We start from the raw sequence: 22,708 nt of genomic DNA, 5'->3' as shown, positions 1-22,708 counted from the left end.
CCAGAGATGTTCAAAGCTGGGCTTTCATCATGCCAACAATCTCCTCTTAAGATATTGCATGTGTGATGCACATTGCCCAGGCTTACCCCCTTCCACTCTGACCACCTGCTTGGGGCTCTTGCTTGTCATCACCACCTCTGAAGTAGCTCAGCTCCCCTTCTTCCAATCCCACTCAGTTCCTCTGACTTTCCAAGAAGCCCGCTTGAACTGAGGAGAGGCTACACCCATGCGTAGTTTGAAAACACTGCTCTTGCCCCAGCACTCCCACTTTGGGCTGTGAGCACCCACGGGGAGGCAGACAAGTTGTAGTGAAACTGAGGGAATTTTTTCCCTTCAGCTTTGCTCTTTCATTCCATGCTTTAAAGTTTCTACAGCACCGGCTGTCTCCTTGAAACTCAACCTCCCAAATATCGGGAGGAGAAAGAATGGGATAGTTTGCAAAGATGACTGACTTCTAGGTAATTAAAATCCCATGTCAGTTTAACAACAGTTACTGTTGTGTTTATTATGGAAGGAAGGGACCATAACAACATTGCCCAAGAACACAACAAACTTGAGCATTGCAAATAGAACTGGCTTTATAAGTAGAAATCTGAAATGGTAGTTTGGGTCTTCCAAAAAACCCCCAACATTTCAGAGCATTTCAACCCAAATCAGATTAAAAATTCAAATGTACTTCTCCCACCTCATCCCTTCAGCCACGAGGCAGTTTGGAATGGCAGCTGTAATTCAAATCAGTCTCTAATTATTTGAAATGCTTAAACAAAATCCTTGCTTACAGTCAGTTAGCTAAATCATCTGCTAGGTCAAGTCTTTGATTTAATTGCAGTTTGTTCACATACGGTAATGGAAGACAACAGCTCACATACTTAAGTGTGTGTGCATGTCCTTTATAATGAGTGTGCATATAATCAACACATCAAGGCTCAATAAATCCTATTCCAGCAGTAGAATAAGCCTGCTTGTGTTTTCATGGATTAATCTCTCTTCTGGCTAATAGGGCTTGGACTCCACCTCCCTTCAGGGGACCCTTGTCCTTCCATGGCAGGGGAGGCGGGGAAAGACAGCTGATTTTGGCAGCTGCTAGAGTCCTCTCTGCTGCCAGGGAGAAAAATGCTGCAAGGCACCTAAAGGGAAGCTAAGTGACCTAATTACACAGCAAGGGGGTGAGTGATTACCAACAAGAAAAAGGAGCAGGCAAGCACAGCCCACCTGGGATATCCTTGCAAGGCTAATCCGAACTCAGAGTTTTCCCAGGGTATTCAAGGTGACAATTCTTCACGACATTTCTGCATTAACCAGCCCTCCAGAAGAAAGTCTACGTAGGCCTTCCATAAATGGGCAAGACTGGATTTCAGTGTTTTCTTTCAGGAATAACTAAATTCAGAGATTCATACGGTATTAAAAGTACTGACAAAAGAGGATGCTGCTGAGGACTGGTAGCAAGCTGAGCCATCTCCTACCTTTGGGCTATTAAAACAACAGATGTGTCAGAAAACACAGAGTCAGCATAGCCTTAGATAGAAAGTTTGTTCTCTCTTGGTATAGAGGGAAGCACAGGAACTAGGGATAAAACAAGCCCAGTCCACTCTGCCAGCGCTGCGCTGTCACCTGTTGTGTTTCGCCCAGTTCTGATAAAAAGGCACATCGCATCTCTGTGAGGGCACCCTGGCCGTTGCAGAGGCCATCTCTTACCTCATGCTGTAAGGCAAAATGACTTATGTGTCCTGACAGATCAGAGATGCATATCTTGGAAAAAGCATAAAAGTCACAGAGCTGCATTTTGTTGGGAACACTGCTGCTGTGTATTTTTCCTCGGGGAGCAGTTTGGGTGGAACATATGGTGCTTTATGTCAGTCAATATTTCTCAGATGAGTTGCATGCACTCAGTTTTAAAGGTCTGTTCACATGTCCAAAGACAGCACAAAGAACACAGTTCTCTCACTTCTAAATAAGTAAACACACACACCACCCTTCCCTTGGGTATCTCAAAGCATTTGCTGCTTATCTACCCCTCTCTGATGCTGTGCTCCATCCGTGCACCAATCTAGCTGAACATAGATGTATCCAAGGAGCGAGGTTGGGGTGCTACTGAGCTGGAGCTAACCACACTGCCAAGGGCCCAGGCAGAGCAGACACCCACACACTAGTGTGATCTGTGCTCCCCGCTTTGGTCGCAGGCAATCTCATACAGCCAAGCTTATGAAACACACCAGAGAGGGAGATGCAGAAGACGGAAGGGACTTTTATACACCTTGATAGTACTAGGTTTGCCCCTGCGGGCTGCACTGATGTAGGAACACTGGTATGTGTTGGCATGTGGCATGGTACGTGGCAATGAAGGGATTAAAAACAGGTGCACAGTTACCTACCTGTCTGCCGTCTTTTTGATTGCAGGCTTCCAGTGTGATTTGAGAGCCAGTAGAGAAGGAGGTAATGGAAAGACACTTGTCTTGCTGTCTAATTAAAGGGTCACTGAACACCCACTCCTTCAGCATAAGAAAAAGAAAGGTTCCATTAGGGTCATAATGGTGATCAGGTGAGGGAGAAACAGTTTTTTCTAGCAGATATTTCAAAAACCTGTATCCTTTGTTCAGCTCTTACCAAAGGCTCCCTGGGAAGACTATGGCAGCAATCTTCACCTGATCAGAAGTTTATGCTCAGCCTTGGTGCATCATGACTATTTCAAAGCCTGCAGCTGACTCCCCTGACCATCTGAGCTGTCTGATTAACCTTGGATCCCATGCAGCTCCTTGCTCTGCAGCTTTACAGATTCAGGCCTACAAAGCAGGGAGTACCCTGAGCCCTGATTTACATGATGTGCAACTGCTTCTGAATATATTACATAGCAGATGTGTTCTGTAACAGGTATCTGGGATCTATAGATTGTGAAGCAAAGCATAACACATGCAAGCATATCCATAGGCTAACATATATCACCAGCACACATAAAGCACAAGCCACTTCATTTTTTCCTCCTCTCACTAGATGGATACCCAACCCAATCAACTATTATTATTATACTTTCCCCAAGAAAGAAATACAAAATACAATAAGTTTCAGAGATTTCAAATGGTAATGACACAGAACAATGAGTCAGATTAAATGGCATGTTGAACGCTGGCTGTAAACTGGTTTCCAACAGTTAACAGATGTGAATATGTATTTTCTGGCATAAAATATCCTACTGTGACCCTTAACTTTCTCAAGCTGCTTCCCTGCTGCTTTCAGTCACCAAAAGAAGAGGCTGAGTGCAAATCTCCAGCTGGTATAAACCAGCACAGCTCTAGTGCATTTAGGAGAGCTGCACCAAATTACTGCAGCTGGGGTCTTGGCTATTTAAACTCTACTTGGGCTTTATACTGAAATGCATGTGTACAACAGCACAATTCAAGCCATCTGCAGCTACAGCTGAACTGGCACACCAAGGAACATTTCTGATCCTGGGAAAATCTCTTACCCACATGCCACAGTACTAGCCAAGCACACCCCAGGACCAATTCTCATGGGTTGGATGATGAAGCAGAGCACACCCAAGCAACGGTCTGAGTGGGAACAGCTACATGACTCAAACCCTGGTTGCACACCTACTGCACAGACTAGTCACACCCCTGAGCATTCATGTGCTGCCTGTTGCCTTTGAGTGATGAAAACCTTCCTACTCTATGCCCAACTGCTGGGTCTGTTGACCCAACAGAACTCTGAGAGATGGGCACAATTTCTTTTTCTGCTTACTATTAAAATCATTAACAGACCCAAACTCTTCCTTCAGTTACCTCTGTACAAACCCACCAAGGCCAGAGATGCCTTTTCATTCTCAGGTATTAAAAAGGGCAGAAGCAAGAGCAAAGCACCAAACTGAAGCCTGCCTTACCTGAGTGACAGGTGGATTGTTCACTGTCCCTTTACAGTTTCCCATGCCAGCCAATGTGTTTCCTGTGGTATCCTGTGCCCGAGACTCTAGGCAGTTTCCTCCTTGTTTAATTATTCCTGGAATCAACTCCTTTTCAGGAATCCTTGAAGTAAAATGACAGTTGCATGGCACTTCATACACAGAAATGTCCAAAGCACTTTCACATTTACAAGGGCATAACTAGCCCCTGACTGAACGCAGTCCCCTTTATTTGACAGAAAATGAACAATATCATGCTATCCACTGGAAATGTCTGGAGGAGGCAAAAGTCAAGGGAGAACTTGGTCAGAGGGTTGGTACCCTCTTGTTTCAGAAGGCATAACAGAACCTTTAGGTATACCCCAAGCAGTTTATTGTGATGTCTCTTCTGAAAGAGGCCATTGCCAGGAAAAAGCCATATCCACACTGATTTATCCTGCTTCTGCCTCCCCCTTTTCCAGTGCTTCCCCCCAGTGCTAGCACATATTCTCTGTCTAGTTGGTAGCAATACAGAAAAGATCCCCCAAGGCCAGACTACAGCTGGATGTTTTAGCCTTGACCCATGTTAGCTACAGACTTCGCCTGACTGAAATGTAAAGATGTGTTGCCAGGGTGTGTTAGCTAGCCTGTGTTACTAACACAGCTCTACCCAGACTACCTCCCAGCAAAGCAAGGACACAACACTACTGCATCCTGACCTGGGGCAGGGGAAGCCACAGGCACAGCTCGTTCTGGCATTCACCAGGGCTTTCCCTGAACCACCCGCACCTCTGCACTGAGGCTGTCCAGCTCTACTTGGCTCAACTACCTCCAGGCAGAGCAACTAACAGGCAGAGACCAAGCTATAACTGGGAGGGATTTAGTGCTCTGGCACTTGTCTACACGCCGCACCTCTGCAAACACCACTGCTGCACATTTCTGAGGGACAGCTGTGTGGGGCAGAGCAGGACTCCCAGAGGCAGGAGCCACAAATCTTTTGCAGAGTTGCTGTGATGATACAAGCCAGGAGATCACAGGAGGTTTCTCACCAAAAAGAACAGAGAAAAACCTTTTCCAAGCATAAGTCTCTCTTTTGCCCGCTGCCGCCAAGGCTCAGCTTCTCATTGTAACCCACCTCCCAGACCCTTCAGAGATTTCTACAAGTGGAGAACTGACTCACTTGAGCTCGGGGTAGACGTTCTCCAGATACCACTGGAAGGATTTACAGTTCAGTTTGCGTCGCTGCTCCACTCGGTCTGCAACACTGGAAACACAGGCAGGTTGTTGAGGATAAGGTAGTGAACAGGAGGGAGGGGAACAATGAAGATTGGCCAGGAGGTTTGAGGGACACTATACGACTTTTTCCCATTACTCATTCTCCCACGTAGTTGTTGCTGGGTTCAGAGCACTAGCAGTGACCTGAGGTGAAAAGGAGGAGAGAGGCAAGTGGCAGGAAATAGAAAAGGAAGACAAACACCTTCAGAGAGCAATTCTTGTACTTCATTTGGCTCAGAACGATGGCAGGGCCCAGGTCTTACAGGGTTAAATAATACATTGCAGTAAAACTACTGTAGGACCAGGAAAGCATTTCTGCCTCTGAGTGCTACTGGACAGGCATACCATGAAACTTGCACAACGGATCAGCTCCTGAAAAGGCCTAGAAAGTGTTTGTGCTCAGGCAAATACAAACGGTTAATCTGTGTGTCCTAGAGCACATGACTAGCTCATGGCAGCAGCTCTAGGCTCAGGCTGGGTTTCAGACTTAAAGAACATAATTATTTGCTCTTAAGCAGTTTTGGGAAAGGGGAGGAGTATAAGGGGAAATTAACTCAACACCTCAGTAAATGTCTGCTGCAGGAGTCCTCCCACTGCTGATTTGCTTGGCTTTAGCTGGCTGAAGAAGAGGACTTCCCTCAAGCGGTCCTACTGAGCAGCGACACTAGGGACTCTCCTCTTCAAGTTATAACACTACATTTGTGTGTTGGGAAGAACTTTCATCTGTACCCATGCTCCTTGCCATCCTCAGCGCACAGAAGCCACTGAACTGCCCATACCTCAGGAGAATGTACTTAGATCCTATATTCACATCAAAAAAGTGGAGAAGGAGGGTCCATTTTAGGCCCAGTTGACAGTGACAGTGTTAGAGACATTTGCATTCTAAAATCTAGATTTAATACAGGTTCACAGGGCTGTTATTACAGGTCAAGAAATTGCCTGAAATCAGATCTCCAGCTCTTACTCAGCCAATGCTGCCAGTAAACCACTAGGGAGTCTGTGTGAACAAGAACTGCAGGTTTTGGCCCTAAAAACACATGAACAATATATCCATGTCCAATATGCAGCAGTCTGGTTTCCTTCACAAGCAGCAGGTTACTTGCTATTTGGCCCCAGCCCAGCTGCTGCAGTCAGCTCAAGGACAGATAAATTAGGTAGGCAAAGCTATTTGTACAAAAATGTGTAATGCATCATGATAATAAAGCATGATGTACAACAAAAAAAGTGCGTGTGGGTCAGACCAAACCTGCTTGTCATCAAATAAGCAGGAAATGCATCATTACCCAGTGCACATAGCTACACATTTGAGATGCAACCACATTTGCCAAGTCCTTATGCTGATACACTAGTCACCTGTTCACAGGCAGATATAACCCACAGATACACACCACTCCTGGCATTTTTTACGTTTATTCGGGAGTCATAGGTGTTTGTTAGCACAGAGAGCAAGCTCTCCCCTCATCCCAGGTTTTGGTGTCCATCACTGACTTCTGGGTCACAAAGAATGCTTAAGCCCATAACAGTGAATCCCATGTGGCCTGGAGACAGCTTCAGCAAAGGTGCTCTAAGGAGCATAATTCTGCACAGAAGTGGGCTCAGCAGGTGCTGGAGATGAGTCACAACCAGATTGTGTTTCTAAATGAGATGTCTCGCCATTGGCCATGCTCTCTCCTGCCCTACAAACCAGGCAAACCACGCATTCATTCATCAGGACAGAGGGGAGTGCTCCGAGTACCACCTGCCCCATGGGCCAGCTAGCTGTGCTTGCCCCAGGGCTCTGCATTCACACAGGAACTTTGGATCAGGCTCTAGTAACTGCATAGCTCACATTGCCAGAGCAGCTGCATGCTGTGTTAGAAAATATTCTTATCTATCCACTCAAAATGTCTGGCCTTTTAATTTCATTACAGATCCCTTTGGCCTTCTGCTAACAAATGATTTATGCAGGGCTACTGCAGGAAAAATAAAGTGAATTAGAAGCAAACCTTGTTAGCCAGACACTCGAGCTGCAACCTCCCTAACAAGCCAGTCATTCAAAGCATTAGCTCCAAAGAAGATCCAAAACCTACTTCTTGCTAGCAAGGGGCTTACAAGAGCCCTCCTACTGAGGTTTGGGGGCAGCTTACCTTCCAAATGACTTCCCAACGGCAGATGGCCGGGCCTCATAGTAGTACTGCTTGTATTCATCCATCCACACTTCTGCTGTGCGCTTGGTATTCCTGCATGGGTATGAGGAGATGCTTTGCTGAGCACTGCTGGAGAATGTGCCCTCCCAGCGAGCAGGCACTGGGTGGGCAGACCCAAGGCTTGTCTGCCAGGAGGAAGTGGGGGACAGTCCCAAACATGAAACACAGTGGGGAGTACAGATGGATATAGATTTAATGTGTTAAGTCTACAAAGCCTTGCAAGGATGCTTCCATTCCAAAGTTAAAATTTTAACAGCCATAGTTTACCACGATTTCTTCACACATGCTCCCTCTGCAGAGACACCTGGCCTGACTGTCACGATCACCCTGCTTCACAGTACCCCCTTCCCCAGATTAGAATAACACTATGGAATAATTCAGCTTGGAAAGCACCTCTAGGTATCACCTGGTCCAACCTCCAGCCCAAAGCAGACTAGCTTCAGGTTAGGTCATGTTGTTCAGGGTCTTGTCCAGTCGCAATCTGAAATCTCCAAGGATGGAGATTTCACCACCTCTCTGGGGCCCTTCGCCAGTGCTTAACCACTCTTGTTGTGACGCACTTTGTCTCATCTTTTGTCTCTTCCCATCTGTCTGGAAGTTGTCCTTAGAACTCATCTCAGAGCACATACAGCTCAGTAGGATCTCCGGACTCAAAAGCAGCTCAGAGACAACAGAGATGACTAAGGACTGCTGATACACCGGCACATGTCATAGGTCCGTATCCACAAGTGGCCAGGGTCTCTCCCTGGGGTACTGCTCCCCTCCCTCCATTGCAGACTGAGGAAGAACAAGATGCACTAATACAAACAACAGAGAAGGGAATGGGTTTTGTTCACAGAAAACAGCAACTCATCCTTCCCTTGAGAACAGATGCTTAGCCACAAGCTGTTCTCTGTCATCAGGCAGAAAGACAACAAAGAATTCAGGTTTAATTAGACATGCCCAACATCAAGGTGACCTGGCTGCTACCAGGAACTACCCAACACCTACTTGATGTAAGTTAGTGCATTGCCCTCAGGGAAGTCGTAGGGATGGCGTTTCCTGAACACGTGTCCCACTCGGCTGCAGGGAACGATCTCCAAGCTGCCACCGCACATCCACACTCGGAAAGAGAGCTCTGGAAGAGACCCCAAGAGTCATACAGCTGCAGGCAGATCTGCAGCATTTCCAAGAAGGGCAACATCAGCAGTGTGCCTGAAAACCTTGCCCCTCTGCTCTAGATGTATTGCCTGCAATAGCAAAACCAGAAAAAGCAATGCCATGGTGAGAGTGGAAAAACTGTCCTCCCTTTGTTAAAAGGGAGGCAACCTTTGTGGCTCAGAGACTTCCTAGCCTTCTCCAGTCCCACTCCTCTTTGGTCCCCCTAGCATTTCAGTGAGACACCTTTCCCTTTGACCAGGTCCTTGTGGTTGCCAGGCCTTCAGGATGGCATTTGGCAACAGACCAAGACCCCTACACCCACCTCGTTTTGGACTTCTGTAACTCTCCGGCCCTGCACACAGATGGGAAAAAAAAAAAAGAAGAATTCACTGTGTAAAGCAAATCATTTGAGGAAGAAAAGGAATTTAGGAGACAAGGAGAAAGAAGAGAACAAGATGAGGGCATAGGAAGTGAGTCAATGTCTAGAGCAGAGTCCTCTCTCTCATACCTCCATGTTATCCACCCTACAATATCTTGTTGTTCTTGTTCTGCTTGGTTCTGTTAATTAAAAAAAATAAAAAGTGAATGACTGACTTATAGTTTGTCACCAGTTGCCACTGCTGGGGAAGCTACTGAGAGCAGAAATCAGTCTAATAGTGTGACTATACAAATACGGAGAGGACCCTGCTACTTGAAGAAATCCAGCTGGTCCTGAAGCTAAATTCAACATTTTGTTAAAGGATTAGAAGAATACAGAGCTTTGATGTACAGGCACTTATTTGCATCACAGAAAAGATGTGACCTTGCTCAAGCTTATGGGTCTGTCCTCGCAAGTTTAATCACTGCCACACCGGAGGGGTTTTCCACTTATGTTTCATGTGGCAATGAGAAGAGAAGGAAGAAAGAAAATGAAAATTAGCTCGGTAGTTTGGTAGTTCTTACCAAAAAGGCTTCAGATTGTGTAGACTGATTACTTCAAAAAACTTTACTCAGTTGGGATCTCCCCCCAGTAATGCCTGAATTATGGGGCTCTGATGTTTAGAAATTAAAAAGCTTTCCTCTATAGCTCCTGGGAAAGGTTGTTCAAACAATGTGTTTTGGGGCATGAAAGATGGTGTATTTAATATAGCTTCTAAGTAAAAAAACATTTTATTAGACTGTATTTTGCGGCATTTCTTACTAGCTCTTGTCTCTCCCTCACTCTTTCCTAGAGCTTATTATTTTCAGTCTCTTCTCAACAGGGAGTTCCAGCTTTGAAGAGAGGAAGAGCTTTAAAACCAAAAAGGCTAAGACATAAGTTTCTGTCTGGTGGTGTGTCCAGCTGGCATTTGCTCTCCTGGAATGAGGTTCTGACTCACCCCAGCCTATAACAAAACCAAAACACTCAATGTAGCACGTGTAACTCAAAGTGATGTCCAATTCCTCAAGCCGTATTGGTATCTTAGGCACACACAGAGACTGCATGTCCAGGTTTGTAAACGACAGAATTCTTTAAAAAAGCGGTGAAAGAATGCAGATTTTGGGCACAGAAGATAAAATGGAGATCAAACATAGCTTATTAAGGACTTTCATCCATCGTCTGATGGAAAGCATAGGAGAACTTTTTGCTGTATATTTTCCAGGACGTGACCTAATCTATATGTGTTTTAAATGACTTAATCACTGTGGCTTTTCCCCATCACAGTGGAAAAAAAGGGGTTTACCAGCTCACATCCAGCTAGAAGGATATTTAGGCAGCTGGTAATTGCTGCCTGATTATTTCTGTGTACCTGCTGTGTGTGTAGAGCTTGTCTAGCTCCATGCCCTTCCCATACATTCTCTTATCCTGTTTCCTCACAGGAAAAAAATTTCAAAGAAGAAATTTATTAAGAATGGCCTTTGTGGGCAGGGAATGGTCTATCTCACCCACCCAGATTAGTCACAACTACTCTCCCACCTCACCTGCAAATGGTGACCTTATCCAAACAGTTCCTTCCCACTCAGAATTGTAATTTGTAGCAAAAATAGTGATTCAGAACATTATGAACATTTTTCCTTGATCACAAAATCTAATCTTCTATTAAATATGGAAAACTTTTTTTTAAGAGGATAAATTAACCATTTGGAATACGTCAAGGAAAATTAATACTTCTTGTTGTCAAATACAGGTTGGTTTCTAGCCTCTGCCATGCAACAGCAATAGGCTCAATGTAGAAGCCCACTGGTTGATTTGTTGCCTCACATTATGCTGAAGAGCTGAACAAAAGTTAGCTTTAAAAAAGAAAAGTAGTCTGTTTTGGTTTTAAAATACCTTCCCATTGCCATCGTCGTGGTGGTGTGGCAATGCGGCTCAGGGACAGGCCCCATTAAACAGAGCATTGTGCACTTAGCTTTGCCCTCTTAAGTGAAGAGTGGAGGTGCAGGATAAGAGACAAGTGATGGGAGACAACAAATTTACAGGGAAACCACACAACAAGGCAAAACTGGCAAGCCCTGTACACCTGGCCCAGTCCCCCGCAGCCTGGCCAAGCCACTGCCAGGCTTTATGAGGGCAATTTGAAGGGGAATGAAGCAATTCTGTGGATGTTTTGATCAGTTCTACATGCAAGAAGGGCTGTGGGTGTGCAGGTAATTTACTGCCACTTATGGCAGAGAGCTCCGCTTAGCATCAAGCTACTGACATACACACCAAACAACAACACTGGCCTCCCAGGTGGGCAGAAGCAGACAACCAAAAGCTTAAAGAAACAGTCTTTCTCCATCTTTGGGGTTTACATCTTTTACATAGTTGCAGATCAGAGGCCGACAGGATGGCCAAGTGGCTGGCTCTGCAGCTGGAGCAGGGCTATTGACAGCAAGGAGCTGAGTTTGGCTGTGCAGAGGAGTCTGAGGGACACAGGAGAGGGGATCTTCATGCCTGGGTAAAGGCTGCCTGTTACTTCTGCCTACAGTGCTTAGCTGATGCTGCTAGCACTGCTGAGATCCCAATGCCAGCCCCATTTAATATCTCTTTTTAATATCATGAATATCATACCTGAAGCAAGACCTCAGAAAACAGGGAGCACCAGCACTCACTAGATATTTTGTTTTAAAAAAGTGGTACCTTCATATTCTGTTATCAGCCAAAAATATTATTTCCTGGTTTCAGAGAGCATTTCTGAAAGAGGCAGCTCTCCCAGATGTGTTCAGAGAAACACAAGCTTCTTCTTCCTGACTATTTCTTTCTTTCTAATTGGTCCTTCAGGTGCTACAAACACCACACAAATTCTTCTTTAAAGGGTTTCATTTACAAATCTGTGACATTTATGGAAGCTGTAGAAACAGAACAATTTTTTTGGCAGTGTTAGCTACAGGAAAGTCTATTTAAGTTGACTGCAAAACAGAGTAAGGCTTTTATCTCTTCAGCTCCACCTGCATCATTTCTAAATGAATGCCTTGAATACTTGAGGTCTCTGGGAACCTCTTTTCAATACTCTTCTTCCTTTTGTCACTAACACCTGGTGACATTGCAGCAACCCTTCACATGGGGCACAGAGAGATGCATGGAATATCTGTGCTACCGTTAAGTACAAGGAGATGGGTTTAAGCACTATGCCCTATAAGATAACAGCACTTGAGCAGACAGACTACCCTGGGCTTCTGAATTGCTCAGATATTTGTAATGCCCTAGTCTGCTTTTAAATGTTTGCATTCTGAATTTATTTGTACCCAAATTCCACTTACAAAGAGGTTTGTTTTATTAGGAAAAATATTATTCTATCCTATCAAGCTGGGATAGCAACTAAGACTTATCTAGGAAAGAGAAACAGGTATAAGAAGAGAGCATAGGAGTGACTGTCCACTTCAGAGCTGTGGCAACAGACTGTTATGTGAAGGACTGGAGGAACATTCTCCAAAACCAAGCAACAATTTAAATATCAGGAGGTTCCTCTTTCTTCCTTGTACTGAGGAAGCATCTGTATAATAGTGCATATAGCCTGTAAGACAGTGATAGCCCTGCTTGCAAAAAGCCTCCATTTACTTTGGACAAAGCTGACAGTGATACAATTCTGACCGACATGGGGATTACCTGACCATGTCCCTAGCCTTACATCGACATGCAGATCAGATCTCTCAAAAGGAGAGTTCTAGTAGGCAATGAAGACTGGGAAGTGGTTCTGTATTAGTGTGTAAATCCCCTGAAACATCCTAAACTTACCAAAATTTTCTCCTCCCCAGATGTCCATTTGAGTATCATATTTTCCTAGGTGGTTAAACCAGGACTTGTCGATCACAAAGATGCCTCCTGCTATGACAGGGGTTCTGGAAAAGAAAACACAAGCCCACAGAAAATAATCGCATGTATATGTAGCACCACCACATTCAGTTTAGAGGGGGGACAATTTGTCCAGGCCTGACAAATCATATCTCATTTAAAAGAGAAAAGTAGTAGAGCTGGGATGTGAACCTGCAGCAGGCTTTTGAGATCCCCCTCACTAGATCACCCTCCTCCTTTGTTAGATGGTCCTGCAAGCACTCCATGAGTAATGCTGCATCTTTTGCATTTATACAAATATACACAGTGTGAAGGAATGACAGGGGCACTGTCTGATGGCTGTGTTCACCAACTAGACACAATGTGAGAGACACTGCTGCACGTACTGCTCTGCTGGTTGCTTCTGGAGTACAAAACAGAGGCTCACAAATTACACAGAGGAATTGAATGATACTTTTATATTACAAACAGGAAGCTGCCTGCCTATACAGGCAAGCACTGTGACTTTTTATATCAGGATTTGTCACATTCTACATTCCTCAGAGCCACACATACAGCAGTGAGGCTGGCAATAATTGTTCCACCCAGCAGTCTGTTTTGTCTGTGGACATGCATCTTTAGGAGGGAAGGATAATTCTGTGCCCAAATTACTAAGCAAGATTCAGTTCCCAGGTCTGCTTTACACTTGCTGAGTGACTGTTTAGCTGCTTCATTCCTTAGTTCTTCACCTGGAAGATGGAAGTAATTAAAAAAACCCAAAGGGATTTCTGAGGCATTCAGAGTGTTGAGTGAAGGAGACCAAAAAACCACACATATAGAGGAAGAGGTGGCTTGTAGAAGTGGCATGCCTACAAGCCTATGATAGTATATAATTCTATTCCTACAATATTCAGAGAGTAATACTCTCAGGATTAGGGTGTAGACCTCAATGCATTCAGAAAATAACATGAAGAATCTGTCATCATCAAGTGAACACACTGTGGCATTTTGTCCTCAGCAAGGCAGTCCCTGTGCACTCCTTGCCATACAGGTGAAGGCTTAATAAAGGCATTTGGAGGACTGTACACAGTCCATCAGAGACAGCTACCTTATAGACTGAGTTGGGTCTGTTCTGGACATCTTCTGCTCTATAGGAATCTGCTCCCACTTAAAGTGAAGGCTCCAGTCAAACCCTGAGAAGGAAAAAACCATGTCAAATAGGTTTTGTTATTGTTTTCCTACTAGTTTCAGTGATAGTCTCCACCTTTACATTACAGGCTATCCCTACATTCCTTCCCTGACCTCCCTCACAGTTTACCCAAAATGGCAAAAGTCTATCCTAACGGAGAAGTCACCAGCTTCTGTCTTGGCATCCTCATCCCTTAGCATCACAGATCTCTGCTTAATTCCACTCCACATCTTCAGGAGAGTGTTTTCAGTGTGAAATATAATTGCATTTTGGCCAGTCTGTCTTATACTTCTCTGTCTGTCAAAGTTATGAGTCTTTAATCAAAGGACTTTGTGGGGTGTCATGTATTCTGGGGACAAAGCCCTGCAGATCACTGTAACCATCACCTCTTTCAACACTACCATTTATTTGTAGTTGACCTGTGGTGGATAGTTGAGCACAGCACAGTCACTAGCATTATACCATTGTTAAGGGTAGCCACAGAACAAGTAGCCTTTGGCAGGCAAGCAGTGCGGCAGTGAACCCCAGCCGCAGAAGAGGGAGAAGAGCACCAGGCACTGTGGGTAACCACAGGAACACCTGCAGCGGGTTCAGCTGCGAGGAGAGAGGTGAAAATGCTTTTCAGAAGATGCCATGAGATAGCCTGGCAGATCGGAGCAGCAACTGGAAGTGCCTGTCAGACTCCAGTGCACAGGTAGCATAGGAAGGGCATGGTGATATGTTTAATCAGTTAACTAAGCCCTGAAATTGCAAAATTTTGTGACAGCGATGCAAGCTCAAGAGGAAAACACTAGTTGGGTTTTAAATCTGCAAAAGAAGATCTGACTTTGCAAGCTGCAGGAAAAACAGGACAGAGAACCCGTCAGGAAAAATCATATCTCTGTTTTCTTGGAAAGCTGAAGAAAACATCAATTATTTTTCATGCACCATCCCCCAGGCCTAACTTACACAAGCCATTCATTATACCTACCTCCCCTCAGATCTGCTGATGCTGCCAGGTAGGCAAAATTATCCAAGCTGATAACATCAATGATTGGACTCACCACTCGGGTATAATCCTGAGGGAAAGAGAGAAAGGGAAAAAAAATAAAGGAGTCAGGCTTTTCTTGAATGTCTGACAAAGCTGCCAGAGATCAGAAAACACAAAGCTGCACACGTAAATCTTTGGCTTCTCCAGCACAGTTCTGGTAGCTGAGCAAGGGATCCATGGCCACTACATCCAGACATGGAGATGGTGGGTACTAGTCAGGTGCATGCCACGGATGTGGCGAATGGAGCCTGGGACCCCAACATGCAGGAGTGCTGCTAAGAAACAGCTCTTTATTTCCTGCCCAAGTCACAGGGCACAAATCACTGTCCCAAAGGTTTGTGCTTGCTTTTGATATCTATTGACAGCATACCTTCTGGTCAACCATCCTTGAATTAACTCATCATCAGCCTAGAAATGATCAACCCCCTAATAAAGCATCTTCCTAATGAGTACTATGAATCAAGACCCCACACTTAAGAATCATAGTGCAAACTGAAAAAAACATTATAATATTAAGATATTGGGGGTACTTCATTGGCATTAAGGGGTATAGATATTTACAGTTTCCCTTTGCAATTCTTTTAGTAAGTAGAAGTTGAGATTATAAGAATTTTTCAACATCATGAGGCAGGGCATTGAAGACAGTCGTGTGATACCTAAAATATATGATGAAACAAGGAGCTGGCAATGCCAGAAAGAGCATCTCGTTATCAGACAGCTGCCAGCCTCCATGCCTTTCCTATCAAACCTTCATTTTGTGCCTTTCAATAGTTCCTCCTGCTGTAGCACACTTGGCCAGGACAGCACATCCTAGGTGAGAGCTATCATTCATGTTTATTCCCCTCTGTGCTGCGATGGCTGCACAGTGAGAGTATGTCTGCCCAACCTGAGCCCCCGCAGCACCCACCTGGCAGCCTGGTGCTCAAGCCACTGCTCCAACCAGTCAACACTAGGACTGGGTGGGCCAAGACTGAAATCCGAACTAGAATGCACATCAGAAATGTAGGAAGCAGGTCAGAGATAGGCTGACTTGAAATCTGCTCACTGAATAATACTGGAGTCAGCACCCAAGCTTTTGCAACTTAGATCATTCCCTGAAGAAACTAGTGAGGTTCTTTCTGCTTAGGGACCCCTATGCTGCTGCTGCTGCAGCTTGACTTAAAGAGCAGTAGTAAAGTAAACATTTACGGGCTTCCGAGATGGAGAATTTATTGAGCAGGAATAAAAAGCAGAAGCTTTTAAGTCATCAATCCTGAAGTTTCACCTTCTTCCGCTGCTTCGTATTAAGCCAACCAGACATGAATACAAGGCAGCGTTAGAGCTTCCATCCCTTCTCCTGGGGCCCATTACTCCATGGGATCCTCCTTTCAGAAGAGGCGATCAATCCAGCCACTTGCAAGGATGGCTGTGACTTCTCCCATCATCTCTCCCCAGTTTGCTCTTACAGCAGAGCTGTAAGTCTCCCCCCACAGCCCTACAGTGCAGTCAGGGTCACAGCTGCTAATATTCCTGTCTCATTTTCACTCTTCCAGCCTCACATCAATCCTTTGCCAAGTGAACCAGCAAAGGGACATCCCTGCACTCACAGGCAGCAACTCTGTGCTAGGAAGCCACCTGCATGCAGGTGATATGTGTTGGCAGCTCAGCGGAAGCATTAATGGAGGGAAAATTTTGGTAGTGACAAGGCAGAGGGAAGGGTCCAGCAGCAAGAAGGGAGATGGCAACCATGGAAAAGTTGCACAGTGTGTGCTGCCAAAGTGGCTATCCTATGTACAGGTGGACAGGACTAGGAAGCACAGCACCTGCAGGAGACATGAGGTACAAGTTGGTGGTTCAAGCGTTCAGCATTGCATCCCATCACTCAGCACCTCCTGCCCTACCACACGGGCAGGAGAATGTAGAAGCACGTCAGGGATCTCTTGTCCATCTAGCTCAGGCTATGCCTTCCTCTAAGTCTGCCTGAAGAGTACGTGGGCAGGCTTTGTCCTCACCAGTACTGCTGATGGCATATGAGGGCAGAGGATTCACCAGCACAAGACAGGCCAGCTCCATCCATCCCAGAGGGGGATGTGGTGCTCACCTCTTTTACTCTCTGAAGCATTGGCTGCAGCCACTCGCTGTTGACTTCACAGTGACTGTCCAAGAAGGTGAGGATGTCAGCAGTAGCCACTTCAGCTCCTCGCACCCGAGAGCGAATCAGCCCTACAATGAGGAAAGGACAGCAGAGGAGCAGGAATATTAGGAAGGGAAACAGCTGAGCCTCCTTCAGAAAAAATACTTTGTGTGGCCATTACAGGGGGAGAGCAGGTGGTTCTCTTACATCATACCTCCATCAGGAGCAGAAAGCAGCTTTAGCAGAGCATCCCCTGGGGTACACTGTCAGCTGAGCCCTCCCAGCTCACAAAGAATGACCTGGCCTGTCACTTCTGTCCATGCCACTGAGTTCCTGCTGTGATGACATCCCCTTTCCCTTCTTCCAGTCCTCCCCACAGGTACCTTGCTGCTGCCTGCTTGGTGTCTCTCCCATTAGAGCACCCTGCTGCCTCTCTCAGCACTTCCACAGGACCAAGCTCTACTCTCTGCTTGTTGCCTTTCTTACTGCTTATCTGCTTTATTCCCATTTGTCCTTCATTCTGCCCAGTGGTCAGAGATATCAACCTGGCTCTCAGGTGTCTCCTTACTTTCTTACACACCATCCCACTACCTGGGATGTTCTTCGTGAACTAAGCAGTGATTCCTGCTTCCCCTTCCAGACCCTCACTCCAGGTCTGCTGTGCACTGAGAGCTTTAGAAATAAGCCAGCACATGTGAGTCAAACTAAAGAGCAGCTGGGAAAGTCAGTGTTACCATTTATGCACATAGGAGATATATGAGAAATAACTTTCCTTAATTGTATCTCTTTATGATAGATATATGATTGTTTTTCCTTTCTCCCACATCTCGTAGATGGCTTGTTATCTTGCACTCTGAGTTTAAAAGGACGGGACTTACATCTGCATCTATATTAATAAAGATCTTAAAATGTGGCCCTTATTCTAGCCAGTGCCTCTGGACACCACTTCTCATTATTTAAAGTATGAAATGAAAGCCCTGAAGCCTGAGAGTTGATAAGCCAGGTTGTCCCTCCACAGAGCCTCCAAACTAGGATACCAAACCCTTAAACTGAAAAAAACAAACTGTAACTATAAGAAACAAGATGTAAGCAGCTGGCAGGCAAACAGGGCCATGTAGGAAAATCTGCAAAATCTTTGTACCCTCAAAGCTTTCCACACTCACCTTCTCGCCGGGTGTTTCGTAGACACTTGACCTTTGGGATCTTGGTAAGGAGCTGGCAGTCCTCAGCTTAGGAAAGGCAAAAAAACCATTTGGCACACATGCATGAATTATTTGGCTTCAACAGAAAGCTCCAATTAACTGTTCTCCTTGCTTCTCCATGGGAGGGGAAATTCTGCTTTCACTTAACTTCACATTAATCAGCCTGATGGCCTTAATCCTGTTGTCTAAAGAGTACACAGAAGAGCACTGCTTGCTTGCTGTCCTCCTCAGACAGCTGAGCCTGTGTTTCCTGATACTCTGAGCAGCCAGACCTTCGCCCTCCCGTGCTCAGTGTTTCACAAGAACAACGGGGCATGCGCTGGCAGCGTGGCACCGAGCACTGATGAAACAGAGGGACCACAGGGAGCCAGGGCTGCAAATCACCAAAGTGCCAAGTAAAAGCGAGTCCTGTCATATAAAGTGATCTCATCGGCTCTCTTTGCCTTCAGCAGCTCATCTGGGCACTTCCCACCATTTGTTCTTGAGGCAGTTTCTGCTTGCTTTTATTTAATAAAGGCCACGGGGATATGACCTGCTTCCTTGGAGACACCACTACATTAACACATGGATGCCTGAGGGCTTTGCTGGCAGCTTCGCAGAAGCTCGTGGCATCCCTCATTTACGTTGCCCAGGGAAGATGACGGTGAGGAACAGCTACCTGCTCCAGCCCAGGTGTACCAATGAGCACTGGGTCTTTAGTTCTCTATTATCCTCTCTCTATTCCTGCTCTAGCAGAGGTCATAGGAATAACAATTTATAACTTGCTCTTTTTCCTTGCTCCACCAAGTTCACCCCAGCTTCCATGTTTATTCCATGTTCCTTTCCATGTCTTACACACCCCCTTTCCCACTGTCATCCTCCCACAGACTGAGCGCTCTGGGGAGAACACAAAGGCCATTAGCCAAAGTGCATCTCTTGGCATGTTTCTGTGCAAAAATTTCCATTCTCAAGGATACCTGCAATCTGAAATACTGCTCTTGTGTGGGCACTTTGGCAGCTGCTGCAGCATCCAAGCAAAGTGGCAGGTGCTCTTAATTACAGAGCATCAAGATTTTGCTGGACATCTGCTACAAGGGAAGGCAACACTCTCATCTTGCCCAAGTCACAACTTCAGGTATGAGAAACCTTATTAAGTCATCCACTTTCTGGGAGTGGTGCACATCACTCTGACTGTAACTACTTGCCAGAGCTGACAGACTCTCTGTATCTTTGGAGAAACCAAGGCGGATATTAAAGCAGAGTGAGACCTCAAACATGTGCTAAAGTGCCTCCATACAGGCGCCTCAGGGGAGTAGCTGTATTCACAAATATCCAACTGCCAGTGAAAAAATGAGAGCTGTCATAGGATGGAGCTTTTTAAAAATCTTTCTATTTACCTAGGAGCCTAAATGGGAGTTTCTGGTTGAGCCCTGTGCAGGACAAGTACCAAAAATCCATCAGTGTTGATCCGGAACACTTTGGCCATTAAGAATTGACTTTTTAGGGGCTAAATGTGGAACACTCTAGGATTGTCTGTTGGAAGTGCTGAGAAACACTCAAATCCAACAGCCGGGCACAGTTCAGTCCTTATCCAAATCACACTCTAAGGCCCTTAGAAACTTAAATCCCTCATCTCTACATCCACCTTTAAAATTTTTTTTTGGCCAAAGCTATATAAGTATTTAGCTGCAAAATCAAAAGAGCAATGCTTCCTTACCTCAGCAGGCCAAGGTGGGCATTCTCAGCTATCTGTAAAGTGTTCTGAAGGAGTAATTATCAATTATTACAAGTCGCACACAACTAGATTGTCCTTGAATCTAGCGCACATCATGGGAGAAGCAAGAAGTCTCCTGTCCCCACCACCTCTACACTACATACATAACTACTACATAACAGCCAAGAGCAAGAGCAACTGTACAGATGGAAAGAGTCCATAGCCCCCAGTCTGCAGGTCTGGTGGGACTCCTGCAGAAGACACTGCATCCCTGTGCCAAGCTGCAGGAGAAGGTATGGCACTGCCCAAAGCAATAATCCTTCCACGGCCTCCCACAGGGACACCTGGGATCCCAGGCACACGGAGGCAGGCAGGCAGTCTCGCCCCAGTCTACCTGCAGGACCCTAGGCAGCAGTTTTCTGGAGGCTCCATTGTGTCCTCATGCTCTCTCTTGGTTTGTAACTACCCACTCTGCTCACGCACACCATTGCTACATACATACCTGTGCTAAACAGCTCACGAAATGGTGCATAATGAAAGTAGACAGAGATCTCTGGCAACCTGGCCAAAACTGCCAAGCTGACAGAAAGGGAAGACGCAATGGAAAGGAAAAAAAAGGAAGAAGCTCTGGCCTCTGCCATGCATGGACATAAACTAAACACAGAAAAACTTCCTCCCTTTTCTTTTTCTCTTGCAAACAGACAAGAGGAAATCTCTGTGAGGGAGGGGGATTGAACACAGCAATCAAAAAGAGAGAAAACAGAAGGGAAGAAGCAAATACAAGGGAAATAGGTCCATACTTACGATCTGAGCTGAAGTCATCTACCAAAATGATCTCCTGGATGAGGCTGGGAGGCGTGCGGTTCAGGACACTGCAGGGACCCAGGGAGGAAAAAGACAATCTTTGTGAGCTGCCGTAACAATGACGATGGTAGGACTGATACAAATCTGCTATGCTATGCATTAGAGCAGGAATACCAAACTCCAGTAATGTGGAAGAGGTAACCTTACCCTTGTACCAGGGCTCATTGGCAGGAGCCAAACTGCAAGCAAGAATATCCCAGAGAGCTATGGTATCTCAGCCAGACCTTACAAGGACCCACAGCTAGGAAGCTGACTGCAGGACTTACCTGGAGACAGCTAGCAAAGGATGCTGCAGCATGCTCTCTGCCTCTAAACAGAGCGGCAATGAGGAGAGCATCACCTGCCCCAAGGCAGCCAGGAGGCAGTTCCCGTCTGCCAGGCTGCGGGCAAAGCTCATCACTGCCGGGAAGCGGAAAGAGAGCTGCCACCTTCCCCAGCAAGGAGCTCTGTCTCAATGCCACAATGAGGCCTGCTGGGGCTTTCTCAGCAATTCCCTTCTTTGGGAGGAAGGCAATTTGCTTTGGCAATATTCTGGATTTGGACTTTTTTTCTTTTCTTCTTTTTCTTGTTATTTGTCTTTCTTTCAAATCAGCCTCACACTTGCTGAGAGCATCCCCCTTTCCTCAGGCTGGTTGCACCATGCCCCACAATACCCCCGGGACCGCAGTGGGTTTGTGTCTGCAGGCCACAGGGGCTTTCACACAGAAGGAGAAGGGATAAAAGTTTCTGCCCTCCTCAGAGGTCAATGCACTCTGGTACCCTGGAGTCAGAACAGTTTGATTCTGACCTCTTTGTCCCTCTCATTTGTTTCAAATGCTTGAACTAATTTTCCATGACCTTCTTCAAGCCCCTCCCCTGGCTTTACTACAATCACTCAGCATATTCCCCCTTCGAGCCTCTTTCAATGCCTCTACGCACAGGCAGGTCCTCACTGCCTTCAACAAGATCACTCAGTAACACTTAGGCACCCCAATGAAGAGGACAGTTATGCAAACTTAATACTAAAAACAGAGGTAAACACTGTCCTAGTTCTAGCAACCTGTCTCATTTCAGTGGCAGCCGCTCTTCTGATTTCAGCAATTCTGGAGAAAGATTGTTGGCTTTTTTTCTTTTTTTTTTTTTTTTTTCCTTTTTTTGTTTTATACAGGAAACACACAACAAGAGTAATCCCATACTCCCAGGAATGGAGCTGTAGAGAAATAAATTACCATCTTGCTAAGCAGCATCACTGACGGCTTTGCATACAGAGCCAAAGTTTCCTCAGTTTGGGAGAGTTTTCTGCTGTTTCAACACAGCAAAATCCTGACTGCTCTGCTGCTCAGTATCACATCCCACTCTATTTCAGATTTACGCTGCTTCATATGTCTCTAAGAGTATTTGTATTTTGAGCTTATATGTCCCTAGATGACTGAGCTTGCATTTTTCAAAGCTGAATCTCATTTGCTTCTCTTGGCTCATACCTCTCTGGATCCTTTAGCATGGTGGGGTGGGAGGTGGGGGATGTTCCTCTTTGCATTTATAAGTGCAGCTTCTCCCAGCATAGCTGTCATCTGCATATTTCACAGACAGGGTTGCCTTGCGCTGAAATTCTTGTCTGTGCAAACTCAATGCAAAACATAACCCATCCAGACAGGCTGCATCCTGCAGTATAATGGCTGTAAAATGGTATTCTACACTTTCTCCCACTAGCCTGACTACTAGTAATGCTCACATTTTCTCCACAACTTTCAGGTCTTCCAACTCAACAAAACTGGGAAAAAAAAAGCACTTTGTTCTCTCTTCCTCACCTGTCCACTGATTCCCCAGTAGCTAGAAAACACTCCTCGAGGAGTTCTCAGCTTACTGTTCAATGCCCAGTTCTTCTCTTAGCTCTGCAATAATTTGCTGTGGATCCTTGGGAAAGGTACTTAATCTTCTTTGCACTTTGTCTTG

General features: G+C 45.6%; 1 protein-coding gene across 2 annotated transcripts in view; it reads right to left on the bottom strand.

The window, feature by feature from the left end:
* GALNT16 (polypeptide N-acetylgalactosaminyltransferase 16) overlaps nt 1–22,708 on the bottom strand; it is an 82,684-nt gene that overhangs the window by 9,951 nt on the left and 50,025 nt on the right. For both annotated transcript variants that reach the window (XM_049825666.1, XM_049825667.1), the window contains exons 4-14: nt 20,717–20,784; nt 18,181–18,246; nt 16,985–17,106; nt 14,845–14,932; nt 13,794–13,878; nt 12,650–12,753; nt 8,323–8,449; nt 7,273–7,365; nt 5,052–5,135; nt 3,875–4,016; nt 2,373–2,489 (exon numbers count right to left, since the gene is read on the bottom strand). In XM_049825666.1, the coding sequence (XP_049681623.1) occupies nt 2,373–2,489; nt 3,875–4,016; nt 5,052–5,135; nt 7,273–7,365; nt 8,323–8,449; nt 12,650–12,753; nt 13,794–13,878; nt 14,845–14,932; nt 16,985–17,106; nt 18,181–18,246; nt 20,717–20,784 (1,096 nt within the window). The remainder of the gene's footprint in view (nt 1–2,372; nt 2,490–3,874; nt 4,017–5,051; nt 5,136–7,272; nt 7,366–8,322; nt 8,450–12,649; nt 12,754–13,793; nt 13,879–14,844; nt 14,933–16,984; nt 17,107–18,180; nt 18,247–20,716; nt 20,785–22,708) is intronic.

This window comes from Accipiter gentilis, chromosome 22 (genome assembly GCF_929443795.1).
Source record: "Accipiter gentilis chromosome 22, bAccGen1.1, whole genome shotgun sequence".
Taxonomy (NCBI): Eukaryota; Metazoa; Chordata; class Aves; order Accipitriformes; family Accipitridae; genus Astur; species Astur gentilis.
The sequence above is the reverse complement of the archived record's forward strand: the minus strand, read 5'-3'. Positions and strand labels throughout refer to the sequence as shown.